The sequence below is a fragment of the Chelon labrosus genome, assembly GCF_963514085.1.
Source record: "Chelon labrosus genome assembly, chromosome: 19".
NCBI classification, from domain to species: Eukaryota; Metazoa; Chordata; class Actinopteri; order Mugiliformes; family Mugilidae; genus Chelon; species Chelon labrosus.
The window spans coordinates 9089732-9116879 of record NC_140352.1 but is presented as its reverse complement, the minus strand read 5'-3'; the positions used below and the strand labels follow the sequence as shown (position 1 = coordinate 9116879).

The 27148-nt window shown below is 42.5% G+C and overlaps 1 protein-coding gene across 1 annotated transcript in view; it reads left to right on the top strand.

The window, feature by feature from the left end:
• Positions 1-2573: 2573 nt before the first annotated feature.
• opn4b (opsin 4b) overlaps positions 2574-27148 on the top strand; it is a gene marked incomplete at its 5' end in the record, with an annotated part of 28877 nt that continues 4302 nt past the window's right edge. The window contains 9 exons of the mRNA XM_084566859.1: positions 2574-2696; positions 9175-9311; positions 9470-9603; positions 13983-14186; positions 16904-17075; positions 17383-17544; positions 20731-20838; positions 22645-22816; positions 22938-23129. Coding sequence (XP_084422985.1) covers positions 2574-2696; positions 9175-9311; positions 9470-9603; positions 13983-14186; positions 16904-17075; positions 17383-17544; positions 20731-20838; positions 22645-22816; positions 22938-23129 — 1404 coding nt within the window. The remainder of the gene's footprint in view (positions 2697-9174; positions 9312-9469; positions 9604-13982; positions 14187-16903; positions 17076-17382; positions 17545-20730; positions 20839-22644; positions 22817-22937; positions 23130-27148) is intronic.

The window sequence follows — 27148 nt, the reverse complement described above, 5'->3', positions numbered from 1 at the left end:
GACCTCGCATGTCCATCCAGAATGAGCAAAATCTGGAAGAGGGTCATGCTCAAATTCTTCGACATCCCTCTTTCGCTGTCATCAATTGGCTATTATTCTCAGTATCTACCCTTTCTCCATCCACAGGGTAGAGTGCTCTCAGCTAAATGTCATCTGGGATCTGTAGAGATGAAAGGAATGCTTTATTGTTCACCCGAGAGCAGCTAGAGTCACACACGCGCACACAAAAACAACATATTTCTGGTAAGGGTCTCAATCTCCCTCTGCAGTAACTCAGCTGACCTGTTGTACCTTCACGGAATCATAAGACAGAGAAATCAGACACCCCTCTTCTGTCAGACTGTCCTCCCGCCGTTACGACCCACTGTTACAACAGGGTTTAAGCAAAGGATTTTTTTAATTTATGCTTCTGGGTTTCAGGCACACATACATAAAAAATGGATCGCACAACTGCTTTTCCACGAAAGCGATTACTCATGCTCTCAGTGAATTATCAAACCACAGTTACCGCAGATCTGCAGAGCTTCATGGTGTCTTTTAGCCTGTTGTCTTGCTTTTTCAACTAACACTGGCTCATTGTCACGGCTCTTCTTTCTTGTAGTGGGCTGATATTTTCAAAAAACATCTCATGCCCATCAACAAACTGTCAACAGACAAAATGTAGTGAATGAAGATGTACGTAAAAGACAAATATTACTCTGTTTAAAACAAAACCACAGCTAAAAGAAACTATACAGATGTTATTCAGGTGGACAGGAACTGCTGGGAAACTGTTGGACCTGTCATGTGGATGTTACTTAGACATGTAGCACCCACCTAGACCAGACCAGGCACCCCCACCCCATAGCAATGACACTCCTTGATGGCAGCAGCCATCCCCAGCAGGATGCAGCCTGACACAGACACATACACAAAAACGCTTTAGGAACAACTACAAAAAACATGAAGAACAGCACATGGTGTTGACCTGACCTCCAAATTCACTAGATCCCAAACTGATCAAGTATCTGAGGGATGATCCACAGAGACCCCTACCCTCAACCCATAGGACCCAGAGGCCCCCACTAACAACATCCTGTTGCCAGACACCACAGGACACCCTCAGAAGGCCCATGTCCATTCTCTGATGAGTCACAACTGTTTTGGAGGCACAAAAGAAACCTACACAATGGTCATAATGTTATGCCTGATCGGTGTAGTTCCCATACTAAAGGTGTGTCTCTGTTTGTCTCACGATGCCTCTCTTTTATTTTACTCATTATCCTCGTCCTGGGTTTCTCCAGACCTGAACATCATCTCCAGTATTTGCATTCTCGTCCCTCTGTCCCTTGTATCCCATCAGGTAATTAGCATCTTTGCATCAGCTAAACTGTTTTTTTTTTGGTTTTGTTTTTTTTGGTCAGGGAAATGGATGTCAGTGTTGCTCTGTATCTGATGGGTATGAAACCGTTTGGTTACAGGTTCATCTGATCAGGCAGCGCGTCAGGAAAAGCCCTCCTACTAAAATGAAAGAGCTGTTGTTTGCACGTCTAACATCATCATCATCTGCACATCTAGGTATGTTTTTAGCCATGTTTGCGTGTTCATTTGTTTGAGCAGTCACTGGTGCTGCATTCATGTACATCAATCAATCAAGCTTCCCCTTGGTTTAAGAAAGACATTGGGCCATTAGAAGACTTGAAAACTAACACAGTTTGACTTTTTATTCATGTTCCTGTTAATACCCACTTTCATTCTTTTGTCTTACTCTCCTGTTAGACTCACCTTCTGTCCATCCTTATCTGCTGTCAGGATTAAAACGTTGCACTCAATATCTGGCTAAAAACAAATACATGTTAATCCTTCCATTGTCTATCCATTCCTCCAGTCCCTCTTTAGTCTTAGCAGCAGCAGCAGCCTGCTCCACTCTGAATCTGACATGTCCACACACATGAATATCTGAAAATTGAACCTGAAAATCTTATCTCAGTTTTAATGGGTCTCATTTCAGCAACAGTAAAATTTTAGGTTTTATTTGGAAAATGCAAAAGATGTCATGAGGACGTCAGCAGCATCAGTCTGAACTGGGTTCTCTGCAAGAGGAAAAAAAATGAGTTAATGCAGGCGGCAAATAATCCGTGAATAACTCATTTGTTACCCCACATTAATCTGCTGGCACAAGACTGGGTGTAGAAAATCTGCACCAAGGGAAGGAAGGGGAGAACAAGACGTGTAGGCTGGTGTTGACAGAAGGAAAACCAGCTCAATTGACTCCTTGAAGTAAAACAAATAAACAGAACAAAGGCCATTTCTATCTATGGGCACAGGCGCAAACCTACTGACACACTCTGAGGCATCCCCGGAGCAGGGATTGGACGAGAAACACACACAGAGAGAGAGGGAGAGAGGGAGAAGTCTTTCCCACCCCTCCGTAGTTGCTCCAGTACCAGTGTCTCCGTCGTAGTGAGATACGAGAGCAGGGCTGCGATGATTACTGGCCACCTGGACTCTTAGACCCCCCCCATAGAATCAACATCTCCCAACTCCACTTCTGTCACGCACATCTTAGTTTCATTAACCACAGTGGACCTTGAATGGATTCTAGGCTACTGATTGGACCGGGGATCCCCACACCGGACCCGACCGCCCGTGCGCCCTGGAATATCAGCTCCATCAACCCTCACCGGCTCATGGAGCTGTCTCCGGTAGCTACAACTGTAAGTGACCTGTTCCAACTCTTGTTTTGTTTTTTTGGTTGCGTGAATGACTACCCATCAGTGTGACTGGAGCGTTTCTGTGCGCTGCAGCGATGCGTAACCGCTGCAAAATCGCATCCAGAGCGGCCAGACGCCAACTCACCAGAGCAGAGGGAAAACGGGAAAACAAACGCACATATTTCGGTTTGTGTCTTCTACGTTTTCATTCCTCCAGCAGATCATTCACAAGATCTGTGAAAAACACATAAGGGAGGTGTGAGTGTGTGAATCAAACCATCCTCCCCTGCGCATCTGCGCTCCGTTCATTCAGCGCTGGACCTCAATGAGGGCTGGAGCGCAAATCCCGCTCTCTCTGCTGGTTCTTCAGCTTGTTTGGTTGTGGTTATACAAAGCTGTGCATTCTTTTTATTTTTGAGTGCCACCATCTGAGTGCGTGAAATTTAGCTTTCCATCCTTGCAGTTTTCATCACGTTTGAAGCTTGTTGGACATAAGTCACTCAATTTATGGATTGCCTCGGTCATTAATTCAGTCAGCAATAATCCTGGAAATAAAAAATTCTCTTTTGTGTCCCTGTCTTCCACCAAAGCACTGATCTAAATCGATTTTGCCCCAGTCTGTGCCTTAACAACCTCAAATGAACCCAATTATAGTCTAATTTATGTCCTAATCTGAGTTTATCAGACAGGAGAGGACGTTCAATTTGCAAGAAGGCAGGATAAAAACTTGTTTGCTTGGAAATTTCCTTTTAAATTAAAGATGTAATCATGCCTGTCATTCACATCCTCCTGCCACCTAATTTACAAACGTTAACCCTTGAGTAGTCAAAGACATGTAGCTGCCGTTTTGTGTGGTTCTTATTTTCCCTCATGCATGAATCAGACTTCATTTCTCTCTGTCTCCCTCTCTGTCCAAGAGTAGGATTAGTTTACGCACCGCCTTCAGGGAAATGCTTTTATAAAGATGTGCAGTGATGCATTCGCCTCTGTACTGTACGTAGAATACAAAGCATGAAAAGAGAGCTTTAACTTTGCCCCGTGGGAGCCCAGACGGACACTGAGCGGGAGTGATATGAGAGAGAAACAGCTGTTTGGAAGACAAACTGAGAAACACATGGGCGCACCGCTACGGTAAATGTGGTTCAACAAGTGTGAACGTTTCAGTTTTGGGCTCTGACTTTGAAGCTCAGACCTGCAGGCTTCAGTCACTAGCCTTTGCGGTCTGGTGTTCATGGTGGGAGTGCTGCGAAAGCTGATACTGGAGCGGCGCCTTAGGGCAGCTTCTGCAGAGACAGATGGGATCTTCTACTCCACTAAGTGTGGCTTTCATTTAAAAACTCTCCAGATTCTCTGCGTTTCTCTCTAGAGCTTTCCTTTTCTTTTCAGCCCTTTCTCTAATCACCCATCTAATCTGTAATCTCTGCACAATTAATAAAATATGAAGGCAATTCTTGAGTGCTCGTGTGTGTGTCTGTGTATAAACATGCAAACACATATGTGAAGAGGTGGGGGAGCTTTTGGAACAGAAATGATGTGTCTGTTAGTGGTGATGTGATCGTGTGCATTTCGAGGAGACCGATTGTGTGTCAGTGATTGCTCTGCAGCTGATTAGAGCGTGTTGGCTCGTATACGCAAGAGTTTGCCCTCTGAAGTTGCAGACAACCTGATAGGCTGATTAAGGACTTGCTCGTGAGCAGTGGCGGATTCAGTGAGTGGAAAGAATCAGTGGTGCATTATTTAATGACGTTTAGTATCTGAACAACTGAACGAAACAGGCTTTGTTTGTCTACATTATACAGCGGACGCGAGAGTGGCGGAACATGATTAAAGTCTGTGAATATTGAAAGAATGAAGAACGTGAGGTTAATAAATATTCTAAAGTTTAGCAAATAAATTGATCTTGTCAAATATGCATCCTGTTAAAATTTACCACCTGTTGAAATGAGTTTGAGGGTGGACTAAATAAGCAGCGTTTGCCATAGCAAGGCATCCCCCATCGTGTTGTATATGGCTCCCCACTGCTCAGAGCGTGCTCACTACTTTTCGTTTCTCTGTACGAATGGATGGGTGCAGTGCAGAGAACATTTCCCACAGTATAGATCAATGTAGTATCTTTTTCTTTTTGCAGTGAATCCTCAATTTGTCCATGCTCAAAGTTGAGCTTCACAGAGCAATAGTGGAGCTCAACACTTGATGATTTTTGGCTGCGTTTCTGCACAAAGTTGCCTCGCTTTCTCCATCTGTAATCCTCCTTCGCGCAAGATAAAGGAATCCAATAAGATCCACAAACATCTGGCTTTGGTCTTCAGAGGGCCAGGGTACAAACAGAGTTCATGCCGTGGTCAAACGGCTCAGCGGTTTTGGCGGTTATTTAGCGGGTCTACCTCCAAACAGAAGTGATGTTAATATCAGGTCAACATTCATAATATTCACCTGCAGCCCGGATCAGAGGAGCGAGCACAGCCCCGACTGACTGAAGGCCGTCTCACACGGTGGTTCTGACACAGAAAAGGAATGCCAACCCTCACATGTGATTTGATCAGTTTACATAGGGCCTAGTATCTCACACCATAGACTGTATATAAATATGGACAATGTGCCCCTACTTCCTTGCATTCGCCAAACTGACGTTATTTTGCCTGGGATACGGGCCGTGGCATCTTGCAACTTTGGAGTCTGGAGTCAAAGAAATGTTGGATTATACACTGAAGTTATTTATTTAGTTTTTCCTACTCTCAAGGTCCTACAGGATCACTTCACAGAGTGGTTGGCATGGCAACTTGTAGTCATTATGTCACATTCTGTTTCTATAGCGTCAAATAACCGAAACTTCTCAAAGAAAAAATGGACACTTGAACATGCATTAGTATAATATTAACTACCTAAAATGACAGAAACCATCCTTGAAAAAAACTTATTTGGTGTGTATTCTAGTGTTTTAGTTTTACCCAAATCCCATCCACTAACATTGAGGAGGCGGAGCCTATGACCTATACTGCAGCCAGCCACCAGGGGGAGCTCTACTTGCTTTGGCTTCACTTTTGAGGAGCAGTTCCGCCGTCCATCTTTATTTACAGTCTATGTCTCACACTCATAGAAAGAGCAATAACTGCTCCAGATGTTGGAGTTTCAGTCCAACACAGAACTATGGTTCTATTGCGCTATGGCAGCGTGTTGTCAACATAACATTTGAACATGGGCTTTCCATTGATCGTTGTCTCCTTGCAATGGGAAAGGAGTCAATTGACATGTTTTTATTTTTACCTGCATGTAGTTCTTAATTTTAGTATAAAGGGGGTATTACACACACAACCCTCAACTGTTGAACCAAAACAAAGAAGAGCCACTTTGTTACTGGAGGAACATGTGAGGAAAACCCAAGATGGCTCCTACATATGTAGAAGGAACTTACAGTATGACACTACATCAGCCTACCTGTGTGGTTTTTCCGTTATACCGTATAGTTACCAGAAATTAACAAACGCCTTCCAGCCAATCAGGATGAAGACATTTTGTTACCTTATTTAGTCGCAATTATTTGCAAATGATGTGCAGACTCAGACAAAGACGTTTTTAATGAAAATACACAGCTATAAATGCAGAGCCTAACGTGAAACTCCCCAGAAATGTAACTACGCGTTGCGGCGACGCAGATTGCAAGAGCTGTGATTGGTCTGCTTGGTAGTAGCGTGTTTTCGCTTTAGTATTTACGACTGCTTCTCCGCCATTTTCAAATTGATTGTTTTGGATCAGTAAAGATGGAACACATCGAGGAAATGTTAACTGAGAGGTTTGGAGACACAAACCTTTTTCACGACTCGTCTGTGGCGAAATTCCAGCGAAAGTTTTAGTCGCCATTGTTGAAAGAGAAGCAGGAAGTATAAATGGCTCGCACCGGCATAGGTTACGGCGTCTGTGTCCCGCAGTACCCTAAATGATCCTTTAGCCTGTATAGAACAACCGTTCGTTCAAACATAGGTGGGAATAGCTGTTAAGTTTACATGCATGTATGCGTCCTCTTCATTTCTAATTTATACAGTATCTTTTATCGCCAGTCTTCATTTTCTCTCCATTTATTTGTCTTTGTCTGTTTTACAAAGCTGTGCGTTAGACTGCCTCCTGACCATTTTCATTTATATTACTCGCTCTCCACTGATGAGGAAAAAACCCATAAATGAGAAAGATATCAGCACCCTCTATTTCCATTTTTTTTTAACCCCACAAAACACGTAGCGGAGTCTTCCATGCCATGCTGCCCAGTGTGCCTTTGCTTCCTCCTTGCAGTGGGATTGGCAGTAATCTGGCGCTGAGCTGCTTGAGCAGGGAGAGAGGCAACATCGCAGGAAGCGGGAAGAAGGCAAAGAGTGATCGACAGATTTAGAGAACAGAACAGATGTGAGGAAGGTCATTATCAACTGTGATAATGGAGGAGAAAGAGATCCAGCAGGGAGAGCGGCAGGGACGTGGAAAGGAGGAGAAATTAAATTTTAAATTAAAATAAAATAAATCATTCTTATAGCACTCGCATTAGAATTAAAATGATACTAGCATATGGTAAATGGTAAATGGCTTTGTTTTTGTATAGAGCCTTTCTACCTATTGGTACTGCACTTTACAGTCACAGATGTTAGCACTTCTACTGTTAGCAACTGGAAAAAGAGCACATGCTTTTATAATAAAAAACACATTTCAAGCAGTAAAACTGTCCAGGAATGTATTGACTCAATGTGTGGCCATCGCTTGGCGTGCGCACTTTCAAGTGTTACGTGTAAATGTATCTTCTAGCATGAGTGAGAGAAGGTCAAGTTTTCCTGAAGCTCAGTCATGCACAAAACATTCGATGCCAAGAAATAATGATTTGATAGGATTTCAAACACCTTCCAAAGTCAGCAGTTGTATATACGGGTTTTTAAATCTGGTCTCTGTTGCGTCATTCCTGTGCTGGTGCAGTGTTCGAGCAACCATCGAGCAACTAACTAAACTTTTAGGCAAAGCGATTAGTGCAACGAGAGGCAAACCGCTGATTCCTTAAACATTTACCGCTTTGGTTTCTGCCACTAAACTCATCTTGCTGATGGCGGGCCGGAAGCATCAGGTGAACCCAGATGGAACTGCAAAGCCAGCTCTTGTATAGATATGGACAATGCATCCCCACTTCACTTGCATTGGCCAAACTGACGCTATTTTGCTATCGGGGATAGTTCTTGGCTATCAACAATTTAAAATTTCTGCTTTTTTTTCACTCTGGAACATTTGGGGTGGGAAATATATAAGGGTTACCAAGGCAACCAGAGCCCAGGATGTCCACCGTAGCAGCCAACCGTCAGCTACATTGCGATAAATTAACAAATCGGTTATTTGCGGCCTTAGATTCTGTGAATTCACCGTCTCACTGGTGCTCAGGAAGAACAAATTAACACCTAGATTACCTCCAAGTAATGTTTCTGATCCTGCAGTTAAAAAAAAAAAGAAACTCAGCGTTCAGGGGAAGAATGACAGTCTAAGCGACTGATGGAAAGCATAATGGCGTGAGAAGAAGAAAAAGAAGAAGAGAATTAGTAATTAATTGTAATGTATCTCACTGCAAGAAGAGGGGAGATAAAGGTACTACACTGCAGCTTTTAAATACTCCATTATTACAAGTAACAGCCTTCCATTGACAAAGGTGGGGCACGTTTTTACCCTTATCCGTTATCACGTTTTAAGATAATATGGTGACCAACAGTTTTAGTCTCTTTTTTTTGGTGTCCTCTGATCTCTCATGCGTTTATTGTTACACTTCAGTTATGTGCACCTAAGTTATACTGAACTGAGAAGAAGTTTTCTTTTCAAGAAAATAGCTTGGAAAGGACATAATGCTACCACATTCCTTCCACCATTTAAAAACAAGGTTCCTTCTTTTTGAAACTATAAAGACAGCATATTTTTGATTTTGAGTTTTCATGTGACAGAAACACATTTCTTCTGAAAATCTGCTCCACCTGAGAGCACACGGCTCTTCTTTAGAATTCACATATCAGAAATCCTTGCACACTCCCCCTGCGTGAACTTTCAGTCTGTCTCTCATGGCGATGCACACCCACCCACGGACTGATACGCACGACCATGGTCAGCTAAATCTTCCCCGGCCACCCCTGTGCTGCTAGAACACACACATCTCCTTTCATTAATCCTCGATGCCGCATTAAAGCGTGCCTGTGAGTTTTTTTTGTGTGTGTGTGTGTGTGTGTGTTTGCGTGACATCTGCTTCAGCAGTCTCGCATTCGTTGAGGACGTTTAAATGGCACAGTGGAAAGTGATGGAGTGGTTACGTAAGCAAATGAGAGAAAAGGTCATGAGGATGTGTTTCTGGAAGAGGGGATGTGCTGGTATGCACTCCACGTCTGACTCGATGATCATGAGGTCTGCTCTGTTTTTGAATTGCAATGATAGCCTGCGATGATAATACCATAAATTAACATGTTGGTGTTGCTGCTGCTAGGTTTCCATTGTCCCAGGCCACCCGTTTCCAACAGTAGACGTCCCAGACCATGCTCACTACACCATCGGTGTCGTCATCCTTGCCGTGGGAATCACTGGCCTTCTGGGAAACTTCCTGGTCATGTACGCTTTCTGCAGGTATATTGTTTTTCCTACTGAGGCTTCGATGTTTAAATAGAGTTCATTCAATAAACATGTTCAGTTTTTACATATCTGAAAATAAAACAGCTGATTTATTCAAAGTTCACTGTCAAAACAGCATTTCAACCCCTGTGTGTTTGTGTGTTTGTGTGCAGGAGCCGGAGCTTACGAACACCATCCAACATTTTCATTATTAATCTGGCGGTTACGGACTTCCTCATGTGTCTCACCCAGACGCCCACCTTCTTCATCAACAGCATGCACAAACACTGGATCTTTGGAAAGAAAGGTAACGTGTGCACGGCATTTTAAACTAAAATTCAGTGTAAGATGAGGTATGAATTAAGAGTATGCATATGCACCATTGACTGTTTATAAAGGTGAACAAACCCTTCATTACGTGTCCCATGGGTTTACTGAAGAATGGTTTTGAAGCTCAGTGTGGTGTCTGTGGCCGTCGCCATCTTGGGAGTGCCTTACTCCCCAGGGAAAGAGGTGGAGTTTGGGTGGAGCTGCAAGAAAACTGATGGCAAAAGAAGGCATGCCCATAATTATGCAGGAGTTTTATAAAAATGCACCCCTTTGAAATTGTTAGGGACGTAGAAATTAGCTGTAGGGACCAGAACCAGGTTGTAAACATTTATTTATTTCTGCTGTAAAGTTGGATACTTTAACATGGAGGTCAATGGGGAATTTTGCAGTTTGCCTCAAGTGGTCATTTGTGGAACTGCACTTTTTGGAATTTCATTTTTTATATATATATCCACGTGCAGGCATTATTAAAATTTATGCACCCTCACTTTGAAAACAACGTGGATCTGCCTTGACCTACCTTTTAGTGTGTGACATACTGTTCAATAAATATTCCGCACACATACTGTACACACCTTTTCTACCACAAAAGGAAAATAAGCACCAAAGGCTTTCTCTCCAGTATCAAATTCCATCGATCATAAAAAGTAAACAAGAATGGATTTTGATAGCGTGTCTTACATGAGTGAATTCAGGGAGGGGGGGGGGGGTTAAATCATACATCAGCATGCAACCCATTGGGAACAGAGTAAGAGACGTGGTACACCAAGCTCCACACTCCACTGATCAAACACTGATAGCTGGAGCGTTGCGTTTTCCTCCAGGAGTTGTCCTGACCTTGATGAAGACAGCTAATCGCTATCAGATCTAGAGCTCTAGTCCTCCCCCCTAACCAACTATCCGTTTGAAAAGAAAGAAGAAGGCATATAATAATAGAGGTCAAAAAATAGAACAGGTGGATGGAAATCACAAAGCCAAAACCAACTGAGCCTTCCTTTTTATTTTTGTTTACCCATCCCTTTTTACCAGAATTGAAAGAATGCAAAATCCCCCATGCACAGTTGAATGATGGAGCTTTTCAGTAACACTCTGGCTCTTGAGACAGCAGTGCGAGGAGGTAAGCTGGATGATCTCTCAGTGTGATCATTGACTACTTTGTTGTAGCAGGGACATTCATTGTCCCCAAAGGACTGACTCCAGTGACTTGTGGTAATTCTCCTATTTGTCCTATGGTGAAACCAACAAGCCTTTTTTTTTTTGTAATTGAACGTTTCATCACTTGTAGCCAGCAAAATGTCAGATAACTTTAATGTGACGTACCAGAGCACCAGAGCAATTTGCAGTACATGTGAACAAGTTAACCCCTGCTGATTTCCTAACACACAGGTCCAGCCCGTATCACACTAGACTGAATGGTCTGCAGGTCAATTAAAAACGTGATAATCTGACAATAAGACAAGGAAGGAAACAGAAAATATAATTGGTACAGAAAAGGCAGCGCTGAGGAGGGTTCAAGACGTAGCTGTAATAGCTCCACAGGGCTGGGTTATGATGTTTCCTCTTTAGTAATCCCCTACTACATCACATGGTTTATTGATGAGATACAACGACAATTACAGGGTGACAGAAAGGTGGTTTCATCCTAACCTGGCAGGTTTTGTCAAAGCACTTTAGGAACAACTCAATAAAACGTGAAGAACAGCACAAGGTGTTGACCTGGCCTCCAAATTGGTCCTGAACTGTTCAAGTATCTGTGGGATGATCCACAAAGACCCCTCCCCTCAACCCATAGGACCCAAAGGCCCCCCACTAACAACGTCCTGTTGCCAGACACCACAGGACACCCTCAGAAGGCCCATGTCCATTCTCTGATGAGTCACAACTGTTTTGGAAGCACAAGGGAGACCTACACAATATTAGCGAGGTGGTCATAATGTTATGTATAATAGATATTATATTATTATGCTACATTCATGCATCAATCTGAGCAGTTTTACAGTCACCACTGTAATTTTTTGCCTGTCTGGTAGCGTAGAAGATTAAATTTCAATGTTATTTCTGGTGAGTCCACTTACAGGAAAATACACATATTAATCAGTAAGTGCTTCTTTGGAGCAATCAGCTCAGGACCTCATTGAGATATTTATCATTATAGTAAATACCTTGACTTGACAGCCATCTGAACTTTACAGTTACGACAGAATGCTCCGGGAATTTAAAATATTCTGCAGGGAACGTCTGCTGGATTCCATTAACTCCACTAACAATAGCTGTCAGACACATGCCGACATACAGACGTTGCGACTCACGCCACGTTTAATTGCCTGAGCTGTATGTGTTTGAGTTTCCTCACAAAGGCGACACACATCAGATTTCGTCTCGTGCTTGGCTGTGATAACTAGAGTGCTGTGATTACATGATGTGTAACCAAGTCAGTGGTAATCACATACTCAGAGCCTGGAGGGACAGCAGTTGATAAAGTGATGACTGACTGTGCGTATTTTTGTGTGTGTATGCACTTAAGTGTGTTTCAGATTTCATCATACATTTAGCAGAATGATTGACTCCTTAGGGAACAGGGCATTACATTATGGAAAAAAATTAATCTTAGAAGTCATATCAACGCTGTGGCAGCCTCGTTATGAAACCATGCACAGTGTGTTGGCACGTAATAGTTTTATGCTCAGTATCTATCAAATATTTAAACACCAGTAAATGTATTTCATTTAACTAACCCTCCATTCTCCTGTTTCCTTCAAACCTTCTCTCATTTCTCAGTCATCCATCTTTTGCGTTCCTACTAGTTCAGCTTTCACGTCTGGCTTCTTGTTTCGTTTCTGTGCCTGAAAATATAGTTTTTGTCAAGCTGTCATTGAAACTCTGAGGCTTGTCAAGCTTGAGCCGTGGAGAAAATTGTTGAAACAAAGCATTACATGTCTTGCAAACCCGAAGAATTAAAGCGGCAGTCTCAAGGACCTCCATTTTGTTCATTTTGGTGGTGTCAAGTGGACTTTTTAATATCACTTCCCAGTGGGCCAACGGGGATCATCTTTGAGACATCCTTAGTAAGCTGAACCTTTTGCCAAGATAAGTAGTCACCGTAAAGGGGAACTACTGTTTTTTACAACCTGGACCTTTTTCTGGCATATAATACGATCTTTTACTCACCCATATAACTTTTGTGTCATTTGGAGTCATTCGGAAGATTTTTAGATCCAGCGCGTATATCCATATAATGGGAGTGAATGGGGCACCGAAACACAGCCTCTAAATAACGCATTATCTGCCGCAAAACTTGTTCATTTCACCAATATTTTGTTATGATACGCTAGTGCTATTCCCCGTTGAGGTCCAGGTTGTAAAAAACAGTACTTCCCCTTTAAACTTGTTAGATAGCTAGTTTTAATAATGCTCGCTCCTAGGGATGCGAGAACAAGAAAAAAAAATTGTTTCGGCCAGCTCATTTATACTTCACGAGAAACTGAAGTGGAGTGACAACTCCGGGGATGTCCTCATAGGGCCCTCCCACTGAGACAACTTTCTTAATATTTACGAATATCAGCCATTCGTTTTGACTGACACAGACAAAAACGGTGAAGGAACAACAAAAGAAAAAAACAGACGAAGAACAGCGCAAGGTGTTGACCTGGCCTCCAAATTCACTAGATCCCAAACTGATCAAGTATCTGTGGAATGATCCACAGAGGACCCTCCCCTCAAAGATCCCCCACTAACAACATTGTTTCCAGACACCACAGGACACCCTCAGAAGGTCCATGTCCATTCTCTGATGGGTCACAACTGTTTTGGAGACACAAGGGAGACCTATACAATATTAGGAAGGTGGTCATAATGTTATGCCTGATCAGTGTATATCTGTCTATCTTCATCCCAACTCCTCACCAGTCTTTTCTTGATGAAACATCTTGAAACTCCACATGTCCATTCACCCTTGTTTTCAGATTTTTCTTTTTGGATGTACTATAATCTGGACGACCTTCACAGACACACTGTAAACAATAATGTGTTATGTAATCGTTGTATTCCTACCATACTGGCCAGTTAAACTGAACAACATTTGTAACAGATGCTTTCAAGCTAACTTAATATTTAGAAAACATAAAACAGATTTGAGACAGAGAGAGACAGCACAGATCTTGCCCCCTGTCTGTCCTTAACCATGATATGAGTTATAAAACAACGCACAGTTGTAGCATTTACAGCTTTTGTGGAAGAGCTGCAGGGTGTGCTGCCAGAAAATGTGTTCCAGAAAGCAGTAACAACCTGAACAAACATATTTATCCTTCCTCTCCCATGCTTCTTTCTCCCTCTCCTCTCCTCTCCTCTCCTCCCCAGCTTGTGAGTTGTACGCTTTCTGTGGAGCGCTATTTGGAATCTGCAGCATGATGACACTGATGGTGATTGCTGTGGACCGGTACATGGTGATCACCAGGCCGTTGGCGTCCCTGGGGGTGATGTCTCGCAAGAAGGCTCTCAGCATTGTGGCTGCTGCCTGGGTCTACTCGATGGGCTGGAGCCTGCCTCCCTTCTTTGGCTGGAGTGAGTCTAGTCTTTATTTATCACCGTGAATCTTCATGGGGTTTAGATTGTTGAGCTCTGTCTTAGTGCTTCTCTCTCACGCTTTTCACTTGTCACCATGTCTGATTCCCGGTGAAAGGTGTACTACTATGACGGATCGATATAGATCTAGCTTTGCTGTTGGTCGACATGGAAGTACATTTTATATCGGATATCAGAAGGCAGCTGAGTTCATGCTCAACAATGTTTGATGAGGTTGTGGAGTCCTGTTCTCCTACAAGCGTTTGGTTATAGTTTACTGTACATGCTCCCAAATGGAATTGCAAGTTTGTGTTAAGGAATTACATATAATTGGAATAAAATTATGGGAAGGCCAACAAATCCCATTCAACAAATGAAAAAGAAAATCCCAAATATTTGCATGTTACTATAAAATTTACAGACTCATATGAGACATTGCATGTTGTTTTAGGTTGTTACAATCAAGGAAAATCCAAGGAAAATCCAATTCCAGTTTAAAACTAACCTTGTGATACCTCCACAGTCACACGTGAGTCCATATAGAACATCAGAAACAAGTAATACAACCAAACTCATTTTCTGCCACCATTCATCTTCCGTGGTCTGTTGGATTGGCTGTTTCCGTCTAAACTCTGTGTTTTGAGTCCTCACTGACACAACAACTTAACGCAACATGTAATAAAAGTGACTTATGGCTCCCTTCCATGTCCGGAGAAAACGTGAAATAGTGTTTTTTCAAAACCTGCGCCTATATGATAAATGGTTATGGGCGTATATGCGTGTGGGTAGTGGAGGGAAGACACTGCAGTGTTGCTATTTGTGTCTCCGTGGTGGACTTTGAGCGAAATGAGGAATGTCATCCCGTATAGAAAAAGCTTGCGGTGTGCATACCAAACACTACTGTTTCCTCTGGAGGACTTTGCACTTGGGTCACTATGGTCCAATTGTAATGTATTAAAGCCTGAGTTTGACATGTGGTGTTAGAGATAAGAGAACACTGCATACATTTGTATAATACACAAGTCAGAAAGAAACAAACATCTATAGTTTATGCTGTGTTAAGTGAACACTAAAAAGGGCTACGATTCATGGAAACCGGTCACAAACTGACAGACGACACGTATGATGATGCGCTTCAACTTTTTTCAGTGCTCCAATGACTCCAAGCCAACGAGCGCTTGCGCAACACTTTGACTCGTAGCTGGCTATGTTGTAAATTTTCTCGCTAGTAATGAGAATGTAACATGAGCGGAGCTGGGGATATGGACCCAGGATGATGGCGGTCTAGTTCAAAGTGGATACATGGTTGTAAAATAAGATGCAGACAGTAATAGGAGGCTGCGATTGGTTTTCATGTAGTGCCATGACCCAGGCAATATTTCGACATGTCCACAACTTCAGGACAAAAATGGAAAGATGGAAGTTAACAGTTCTCAGGCTGGGGGGCAGTGCCCCATTGGGAGTCATTGAAACCATAGATGGGCCGCAGAACAGCTCTTCAAAAGTGAAGCCAGTAGGACTTAAATAAAAAAATAAGTGCCGTGTATAATCCAACATTTCTTTGTATCTAGCGGAGGTAGAGTGAGTAAGTCTGGCGGGAAGTGTGAGCGGGGCATCAATATCGCTGCTTCACGTGGCAAAACTTTCAGACCATACGGCACAGACTCTGGCTCCAAAGTGCAAAAAGATGCCGCCACCTTTAACTCCATGGAAAATAGCGTCAATTTGGCCAATGAGAGGAAGTGGGGACTCGTTGTCCATATTTATACAGTCTATGATTTGAAACCACTGTTGGGTGTCTTTTTCTGATCGTAATAAAGCAAATGCTGCTGTATTACTCATCTGCAAAAGGTGTAATATTAATGGAGATCTGCGTAGGTCTATATGAGCAGAAGCAAACTGATTGCAACTTGTAAATGCAATGGAAAGCAGCGCTGCCATGCTAGCCGTTAGCATCCTTAGGGAGTCTTTGTTGAGTTCTTGTCCGGAAAACAGCAGATGATAGCATGAGTCCCAAGTACTGACAACCGACCAACTATTAAACCTCTAATGTTGCCGTTGTCGCCGGTGTTAGGTCAGAAAGCCGGTGGAGCTTCAATCTTGAGATGCTTGTGCACAGTATTATGTACATAGGATACTTTCTGTTGTTTGGGTGTATAAACCACCACAGATCTGAGATTCCCAATTCTGGTTGAGATCCTGTCCATCCCAGGAGCTAAACAAACATTAAAATCTTCCTCCATAATGAGTAACACAAGACGACGAAAGAACTGGACATCATCGAAGTAAGGAGCTTAAACATTAACCAATAGTAAGATGCTTATTTTTGCTGAGTGTGCATCTGTTGTCACACTTCGAGTTTGGGATCTTTCTCTCGTTTCCCAGCATGCTTTACTGCGGGAGCTGTCATAATCTGGGATGAAAATAAACACTGTGAGGCTTTGACGAAGTGAGCTGCAACTATTGGAAAGACCAGAAGCTACCATGAAACGTCTTTGTTAAGTTTTAGAACAGATTAAACCAACACTACGTACTGTCATAAGTTTTCTATGTGCTTGTACGCAATTACTTTTAAAACACGGACACTAAGTTTAAGGATTTTGAGAGAAGTGTCAAGTTGTAGGATGCCATGCAACACAGATGGCCACATAAAAATAGGAACTGTTAGGCTTCAAGGCGTGTGAAATGACCATTAAAGAGTGTTTGTTCTCCCGCAGGCGCTTATGTCCCAGAAGGTCTGATGACGTCCTGCTCTTGGGACTACATGACGTTCACCCCTTCTGTCCGCTCCTACACCATGCTGCTCTTTACCTTCGTCTTCTTTATCCCCCTCTCCGTCATCATCTTCTGCTACTGCTGCATCTTCAGAGCCATCCGACACACAACGCGGTTGGTACACAGTCCAGCACCACCACCCTCATGCACTGATAAAGGCGCAAGTGTCGGTGTCATGCTGATAAATGATGTGTCCGCGTCCTTTTATCGATTTCCGCTAACGTTAAGCTCCGCCTGACTGATAATACTGCCTGTTCAGTCAACCCCAACAATATAAGTGCTGAGGGTACTGTGAGCAGACACAAGTAGAATACGTATGTATGTCTAACTCAGTTTACTTAGCTCAGTGAGAATAAATGTCCTACAGTATTTTTTAAAAAAGGAGCTCTCACATTATGCTGGGTGTGTCTGTGTGTGACAGAGCGATAACAAAGATCAACTGTCAGGGGACCAGAGACTCCGCAAAGAGGTTCCATAAAATGAAGAGTGAATGGAAGATGGCCAAAATCGCGCTCATCGTCATCCTCCTGTTTGTCATCTCCTGGGCCCCTTACTCTTGTGCAGCCCTCACAGCATTTGCCGGGTAAGTATGTGCCTATGTGAGACACGTTTTACAGTCTCATAACATAGGCTATTATAACAGAGGTTAGTACTTAAAGGGGAAATACCGTCTCTTACAACCTGGACCTTATTTCTGGCATAAAATACGATCGTTTACTCACCCATATAACTTTGGTGTCATTTGGAGTTGTTTGGACAATATTTAGATCAACGTATATCCGTATAGTGGGAGTGACTGGGGCACCGAAACGCAGCCTCTAAATAATGTATTATCTGCCACGAAACTCGTTCATTTCACCAATATTTTGTTATGATATGCTAGTGCTATTCCCCGTTGAGTCCTGAGTTACCTGTTATCTATTTGTGGACGTGCAGCGGTTTGTTGTTCTTTGACCAGCTGTTCCTCTCTCTGCCTCCACATCCTCTTTTCAGCGAACTCCTCATCTGTATACTCTGGCTCAAAACCGTAAGGACGTCCATCATAAACAAAGTCGTCGTCCACAACCTCAGAATCGGAAAAATATTCAGCCATGTTGCAAAAAACTAGCAGTAGAAAATTACAGGTAAACAAGCTGCGTGGGGTGAGTGTGGCGCTCAGAGATGACATCATCCAGGTCAGAGGTTAGTAGGTCAATCTACAGACCCTGGAAGATGATAATAGGTAACTCCAGACTCAACGGCGAATAGCACTAGAGTATCATAACAAAATATTGGTGAAATGAACGAGTTTCGCAGCAGATAATGCGTTATTTAGAGGCTGCGTTTCGGTGCCCCAGTCACTCCCACTACATGGATATACACGGATCTAAATATCATCCGAACGACTCCAAAGGACACCCAAGTTATATGGGTGAGTAAACGATGGAATTTTATGCCAGAAATAAGGTCCAGGCTGTAAAAAAACATAATTCCCCTTTAAAGAAATGGAATTAATGGATTACTTGTAACATGTGTCAGATTATTATTTATATCCAGCAGCAATTAGAAATGAATCCTCTGTTACTCTATTCTCTGGGGAAGGTTTGGCAGCATTTTTTTTGAGGTTTTCAGTCACAAAAAAAAAAATAAAAAAAAAATTCATGGTATAAAGTGTAGTAAATAAGCTTAGTATGACCAGAGTTTGTTGTCTTTCCTATGAGTGGGAGTTTTGTTTTTGCTCCTGCTTTGCATGACTACTTGAAGTGTATATGAAAGGAGTCATTCACAATTACAGTTCACTGAAGTCCTGTCATCTGACTCCACCGTTCCGCCGTTGGTGATGACTTACCTCATTGTTTTGGATTTACTTTCTAGAAACCTTGTTGGTTTGCACCGCTCTCATTATGTTGTTTACAGCCACTGGCAATGGCTTTTAGCTAGAAAGAAACATCAAACATCAACATGGTCATGGAACATAAATCACATACTTCCATTTAGCACGGTGTGCTTTTTGAATTTTTGTAGGGCGTGTGTCTCAAGTCAAAGGAAAGTTGTACATTGACCAGAAATTACGAGGGCAACATTTGACCCGCTTATGGAGCAACTTCCAACTGAAACATTTTGTGGTATCAAGTCATTACAGGCTGTTCATTAACTCATTAAACTTAGTGATGGCTTTTAAATGACAAAAGCATACTGCTACCATTGTAGTAAATGGAAAATACTCTGTAAGTTTGAAAACTTGTTGGTGGTCTCTCCACTTCTGCTAATGAGCCAAGATGGCGCCCACTCAGAGTATCCATTTGTTTAGACAGAAGTTTTTGATCCAAGTGCTCGCGGCGTCAGGGTGGAGGTTAACCACCGAACCCAGAAGCAGAGCTCAACAAGCAGAGATTTGAGATTCAACTGGTGTTTATTCTTTTAAAGAGCGTTGAGCCCAGTGGAGAGTGCTTCTTGTCTGTTCTTGCCAGGGGGTCCCAAAACGAACAGGCACCAAGTACGGCCAAAACAAGCAGGTGGTGGCCAAAAACCAGGATCAGAAAAGCAGGGTTAGCCACAAAAACACAAGGAATACATTAGTATTTTAACTCAGGAGAAACATAAGAATTTACAGATGATTAAACATGAGACTACCATCTGGAAATGAGATTTAGTGGAAGAAGTGGTGTTAAGTGTGAATCACTGGCACCTGATAAGCCACTCCCCACACCTGAGTCCACTCTGGTAACTAAGGACAAGACAAAGAAGGGCTTTTAGTGACTGAAGATGTAGATATTTATCTCAAGAGCTGGTAGGGACCAAATACAGAGCTAAAAGGAGTCACTGTTCAGCCAGAATGAATTACAGTGTTGCTGCTTAATGTCTGAATGTGTAAGTTGCTTGTTTAATGTAAAACCAAACCAAAACTATCTTCTGATGAGACACCAGATGCAGACAAGTAAAACGCTGGCTTTCATGGGTTTATAATTCAAAATGTGGAAACAAAATGGATGCGACAAACAAGAAGTTTTATTTTCCTCTTGGTCCAAGCGTTTGAACAAAAGGCTAATAGTTCTTTCCAGGATTAACGTCCACAATGTTTTTGTCAGTAATATGGGAAAATGTCTGCCAAAATGTTCACAGAGTAAAGACTCTGTGAACATTTTGGCAGTTCCATTTTTGAGGGTGGCGTTCCCCAATTATTCCAGTATCACATGGACAGTTGTTTCATTCTTGACATGTTTCCTTGGACTGGCAGGGTCTGTAATTGTAATGTGAACTCATTCTTTCATTCATCTTCTGTAACCGCTTGTCCTGTGAAGGGTCGCAGGGGGGCTGGAGCCTATCCCAGCTGTCATCAGGCAAGAGGCGGGGTACACCCTGGACAGGTCGGCAGTCTATTGCAGGGCTAACACAGAGAGACAGACAACCATTCACACTCACATGCACATCTACAGCCAGTTTAGAATCACCAATTAACCTAACGAGCATGTCTTTGTACGATGGGAGGCCTGGATTTGAACCCAGAACCTTCTTGCCGCGAGGCATCAGTGCTGCCTGGGATTGTTGAACTGTTAACCCTTTTTTCACATCTTAAAGCACCATAATGTCACTGAAGATGCTTATTTTATGTGATCTTTAAACAAGAATCCAACACTGACTATGAGCTTGAGCGCGTGGCCCGCTCCTGTGTCTATATTAATCCAGGGGAAGACAGCCACGATCGCTCTTAAGTCTCAGATGTGTCTCATTTCCTTCTCTCATTTTTCTTCTTGCCGCCATCTGTGTCTCGTCTCTCTCTGTCTCTCAGGTATGCTGACCTGTTGACTCCCTATATGAACTCTGTTCCTGCTGTGATCGCCAAAGCGTCTGCTATCCACAACCCCATCATATACGCCATAACACATCCGAAATACAGGTAGGACGAACGTTGAGTTTCGTAAGTCAATCAAGTCTTTCTCACTGTTATGGGACAATAGAGTGAGGTGTGTAGGCAAGACGTGAGAGAATATATTTTTATGTGCACTAAAACTTTATGCTTTTATACAGCTTAATGAAAAAAAAATATGGAAGAATATAAAGGATTAGATGAAATACTCAATATACTGATGTTAAAATTAAGTTCTGAAGTACCTCAGTGAAGTTTCACGTGTTTTTCCCAGAGGCTCTGGCACACGCTTTGACAAAACTTGCTGCTTTCACGGCAATTTCAGCTATCTCGCCAAACAAATATTGAATTTTATTTTGGTCTGAAGGCGTGTCGAATCAACTTTTTCTCAGCTGACACTGGTACAGCTGCCAGGTTTGACTGTGTCCATCATATAAATACTTGTTTGTATTTTGGCCCCATCTGCCAGACGATCTGCCCCTCATTTTACTGCAGATGTTGTTCGGCAGTTAAAGCCATTGTCTACTCTGGCTTTATTTTTGTCGGTACAGACTGTGAGGGACGATCTCAGGTTGTGTCCCGTTCAGATTAATATATTCTTGACACATGGGATTGACGACAGGCTGCATGTACACACTTCCAAGTGTCAGCTTTGACTGAGTTAAGTGTCTGATCTCACTGATTTCAAGGTGTAATGTTTAAGAACAAGCAGTATAAATTCTTAAACTATTAATTCAATAAAGGATAAATATATAGAATTATATCTATAATACCCCAGCAGATTAGTATTCGTAAGAAGCATTCACAATCATAGTTCTGGTATGATTATATTTATGAGATTGTGATCACATCAGCTTTTACTTCAGTAAAAGCATCACTAACACAGTTTAAAAATGGTGAAATCCACAAAAATATCAAAAGTAAAAGTGTCCATAATGCAAAATGATGGTTAGTCAGTCTTATCCAATTATTATACTGTGGATAATGTGAGTACTTTGACATACTGCGCTGTAGTTTGTGAATTTGTGATACATCGATCTAAATCTGGATGATGCGCAAATCATCCACCCGCCTGAGTGATAAAAATTTACTAAAAGGGAAAAAGTTTTAGGTGAAAATTTACATTTTAGAGACTTTAATTAGCTAATTTTCTTCATTATTTATGCAGGGTGTTATTCCACCTGCCCACAGAACGTCTGGTATTATTCACAATGTTAATTTGGCAGCCCGTGCATGACTATTGTGACACTATCTTTAACTAATAAATAATCCCACTTCATTTGTTGGTTTTCTATAATTAACCTAATTCAGCAAACTGAGCTAGAAACTAAATGAAGTGGAGTAAAATGCGCAATATTAGCCTCTGAGCTGTGGCAAATATTAGATTAGCGCAACCACGCTCGATTCCTATCACAGTTCGTGTCTGGTGGCACGCCATTACGGATTCCGTTATGGGGAGCGTTTCAACCGATGCAGAGAAAAAAATACCTCTGCACATCATTGGAAAGGCCTATAACCAATCAGAGCAACACATTATATGTCAAATTCTGCAAAAAGTGTTGTTGCAAACAAAATCAACTTCCAGAGTAACTCAAAATGGTACAGTATTTGTAGAAATAGTACTCTGCGTGTACAGCATCAACATGTGGAGGCTTAGCGGTTAATCCTCATTATATATCCAATTTTAGAGGAGGTGAGCCTCACAACAAACAGGCTAATGGGACTTTCCAGAATCTGTACGCTCTATTTTTGCATCCTAATTAACAGTGGACACTGACGACGGGTGCCGGGCAGCCTCACACTTCACTGCCATTCACTGTCGTCCCTTTCTCTCAGGTCAGCACTCAGCAGATACATCCCCTACCTCGGCGTGTTGCTGTGCGTCCCCCGCAGAGACCGGTTCAGCAGCAGCAGCTTCCAGTCCACCCGCCGATCAACCCTCACCAGCCAGTCAGAGTGCAAAGGCCCCAGCAAGCCCCGCAACTCCTCCCTGTCTGAGAGCGAATCAGTGAGTGTAGCTCATATCTAATATGGTATGTCTCTGTCTTACGGTTCGTTCGGTAAAAAGGCTCTGCAGTACGAGTGGTTTGATTTTGTGTCCGGGATTTCTTCTGTGCGTGTTCTCTCAGGCCCGCTTCTCAGACACAGAGGAGGACTGCTCATCCCGGACACCTGTTAGTCATCATTTGTCCGGCGATGTTAAACAAGTACGCCGTGTCAGCCAGAGGTCAAAGGTGAGATGTCACACCGCGGGAGAGTTTGAGAGAACGGTCGCCCTCAGCCCCACTGACCCGGCCTTATGTCACCTTTCGCAGATCACTGTGAGTACAAAGGCCAGACCCCTGCCAACCTACGCTTACTTCCAGACTTTAATATGCCCTCGTATTTATTAAACACAAGATTCATGTCGTTTGAAAAGCGTGCAATTCTTACTTATTTACATTAAGTGTCATAGAAATGTTATCAGACCGAGATGAAGGGTGAGTTTGAGCTCATTTCAGCATTTCTCACAATAGTTTTATGACATTTCTGAGAGGACGGCTTTGGTTCTGTTTTGTCATTGTGTCAAAGCTGATCTGGGTCTTCTCCTCCTTATTTTGAGGGTTGAGGTCATGTTGTTCTGCAGCCTGTTAAAATAAATAAATGTCATGTTTATGTTCGGCATTTTTATGGCACGCAGCTCCATGACGTCATGTCGGTTGAAGCCCTCTTAAAGTCCAGGATCCACACGGTTATGAGCTAGATTGCTCGGCGTGTAATTTAATCAGGTCGTCTTACTGTGGTAAAAATGGTTTGATTTTTGTGAGTCCAGTGTTTCTGTATCACTTGCGGAGTCTGGTTACCACTCTGAGCTCCACATTTATGTCTCTGATGTGTACTTTGTACAATTTTAAGAAATAAGGGTTCAAGAAAGACGTGACTTTCTAAATATGAGATTTGTAAACCCCTACCATCTACAACGTCAAACCTTTATGTGTGGACCTTAAATAAGATCAGAGGAACGACAAATTCATCCTGATGGCAAAAGAATATAGAACATGCCATTATAAATTTAGTAAAATAAGTAGAAATGACATAATCCCTGTAAAAAAAAATATGTGTTTCAGTGGCTATGATTACATAGACACTAGTATTCCTCAAATAATCTGAATAATAGTCAGAACAAACGTGCCTCACTCCAAACAGATTGCTCCAGACACAAGGTATTTTCAATCATTTTCAATTTTTTTCAATCATAAGTCGTGAGGGGGTGTTATAAACCTTTGATAATCTGTTCAATGGGAAAATATTAGCGGCTTCAAACCACATGAAGCTCGATCCACTCATTTCTCTGCGGCTGGAACAAATCCATTTTTTCTGCGGACATTTGACCCACGTGGGGTAAACATCAAGGGACAGACACATGGAGAAGAAAACGACCTTTTGTTCAAACAAGTGTTTGAACAAAAGGTGAACAAAGACGGAACTGATGCGGGCAGCAGTGTTGAGAACCTGGGTCTGTCTTGGTCATCATCTCTAGGTTGTTTGATATACCTGATGCTCTACAGTGGGCAGTAAACCATCTATGGGGATTGATGTTTTGGGGCATATCAAATAATCTAGTCAGGTTGATGAAATATTGTTCATTTAAAAAACACGGCCTCGGGTCTGGATCGTTTTAAGTCCCGACTAAGACAGGAGAACATGGTGTCACTGGTCATCAGGTTTTTGTTTGACTCGTAGACAGTGTAAAGACGGACAGCGGAACTGCTCCTCTAAAGTGAATCCAAAGTGAGTAGAGCTCCCCCTGGTGTCTGGCTGCAGCATAGGCCATAAGCTCCACCCCCTCCATGTTGGACTCAAAAGATGGCGCTTGCCCATGTCCTCGGGAAAATAGCGTCAGTTTGGCCAAAGCAAGGTAGTGGGGACGCATTGTCCATATTTATATACAGCCTATGGTTTGACTACAAAACGTTCAGAGCTCAACAAGATAGCTGCAAATAGATATTTACTGAAGTCACACAGGTCATGGTACATCAAAAAGTCATACGTCAAAGTCAGCTGTCTTCTTCGGCTTATCCTCTGTAAGCTTGTTTACACCTTGAGAAGGGTTCAGGTCACATGTGGATTAATCCGCCTGGTTATGCAAGGAGAGTCTCTATATTGGAGTCACACATGTCTCACTGTGTGAATGCATCTCAAAGTGCCAAGCTGGGATATCATGCAATGCAGCGAAACAAGCCCAAAAAACCCCAATACACCCCATCACCTACAGATGAAGGGGGGCATCTTCGTCAAAGTAGGACCAATGATGTCCTTTCAACATTAGATAAAGGAGATCTGTGCCAATGCATCTCTTTAAACTTCACACATGTTGAACATCTCAGATCATTGCACAGGTCAGATATTGGTGCCAAGGTGCGACAGGCCGGAAGGGCGAAGCAGGAACCAATATCTGATTATTTATTTTCTTGCACTCAAATGTGAGTGAAACACAATGACCGGCGTCTTGAGTGCTTTCATAGAGCTTTCTATCACAGGGAGCTTTTCTCTCCTTTGAATGAGGCCATACGTAACGATTTTTATTTCTAAAGCAGTCCATGCAGTGCTTTTCAGACTTCCCTTCACAGGCAACTGAAGACCCATGGTTTAAGAATAATTTATAGTAACCTCCATATGACCTCCACACTAAATGCCTGGGCCTCTCCGCTTGTCAGTCTGAGCCTTATTCCTCTCAGAGAACAGTGTGCAGTGGCAGCTTCTCATTCTTACCGTGTGTTGAGCGACACTTTCACCAGAAAATGGCAGCAAGATGAGCACCTTGAGGACAACATTCATTCATTTTCTGTAACCACTTGTCCTCTGGAGGGTCGCGGGGGAGCTGGAGCCTATCCCAGCTGTCATTAATGGAGGGGCGGGGTACACCCTGGACAGGTCTCCAATCTATCTCAGGGCTAAGACAGAGAGACAGACAGCCATTCACTCACACCTATGGCCAATTTAGAATCAAGAATTAACCTAACAAGCATGTCTTTGGACTGTGGGAGGAAGTACCCAGAGAGAACCCGCGCAGATACAGGGAGAACATGCAAACTCCACACAGAAAGGACCCTCTCCAGGTTTGGACTGGGGCCCAGCGGTTTTGGATCAAGACATTCGCATGTGTGCTACAATTTTTCTGTGCACATAAATATCAAATCTGTGTTGGTATCAGCCGAAACCTCGGTATTAAAAGATTAAGACCAAAAAAACATTATGTTTTGGGCTTAGTGCTTTGAGAAATAACAATGGAGCAAAGCATTAGTTCATGTCGAGCTCAAGTTGACTTGTCTTTTTTTTTTTTTTTTGCTTCAGCTGACAGGTATCAGCTGTTTCATTCATGCTTTACCGTTGGCCTGTGACACAACAGATGGTTGACATGAATCATCACCTCTGAACTTCCTAAAAATATTTAACACACAAATAAACCTCAGAAATACATCATTACCTCAACAAAAGAAAATCATTAAATGTATTGGAGATAAGAGTAAAGCTTAAAATATTAGTAAAAGGCTTGTGCTCATGAAAATTGGAGCTGGGATTCGAGAATAATAAGTCCAAAACCCACGGTGGATGAATCCAGGAAAATGTTTGTTGTTCTACCTTTTTCAGAATTCAGTAGGGTTTTATAACTAGCTAGGTTAGCAATCACGGGTTTATAACAGTCAATTACGCAGTATTTTGCTCATATGAATACCATAGCAATATGTCCGTACAGAATGTACAGCACTGATTTCATGAGTCACAAACAAACAGAAGTGCGAAGAAACTACATATGACTTTTACTATGGTTGTCATGGCTATGTTGATTTGGAGTTTTTTCCCCAACTTTCTGACTTTCTGGAAATCCGACTTGTGGAGACGTTACAGTTGAATTTTCCAGCTTGGAACTTTGACTCCACAGTTCAAATTGAATGGATCATTAGAAACAGCCAGAGAGCTCCCGCCTGGGCATTTGAAGTTGCACTTTGAGTCGTGAAGCAGCTGCATATTTCAGTAACACTGTTCAGAGCCGAGTCATGAAGTTCTTTGTTGGCTCAAAAATTTGTCTTTGGTCCAGTCTTACATGAAGTGATCATCATAACGTCACCATCCTATAAAACCGACAGATACAGGCCCTACTCATTTAGGATTTCATCAATCACCACCTCCTCACTTGTTCAACTGTATCTCCTGACATATTACTGATGTATTGTAAAGTACCCAGGCGGTGCGTTGTGTAAAAAGCAGCCTGTTGTCATGCCATGGAAAGTGTCAGGCATTCTATGTAGGACAACCAATATATGGAGCATTTCCGTCTTCCAGTAATCATCTTAGTTCA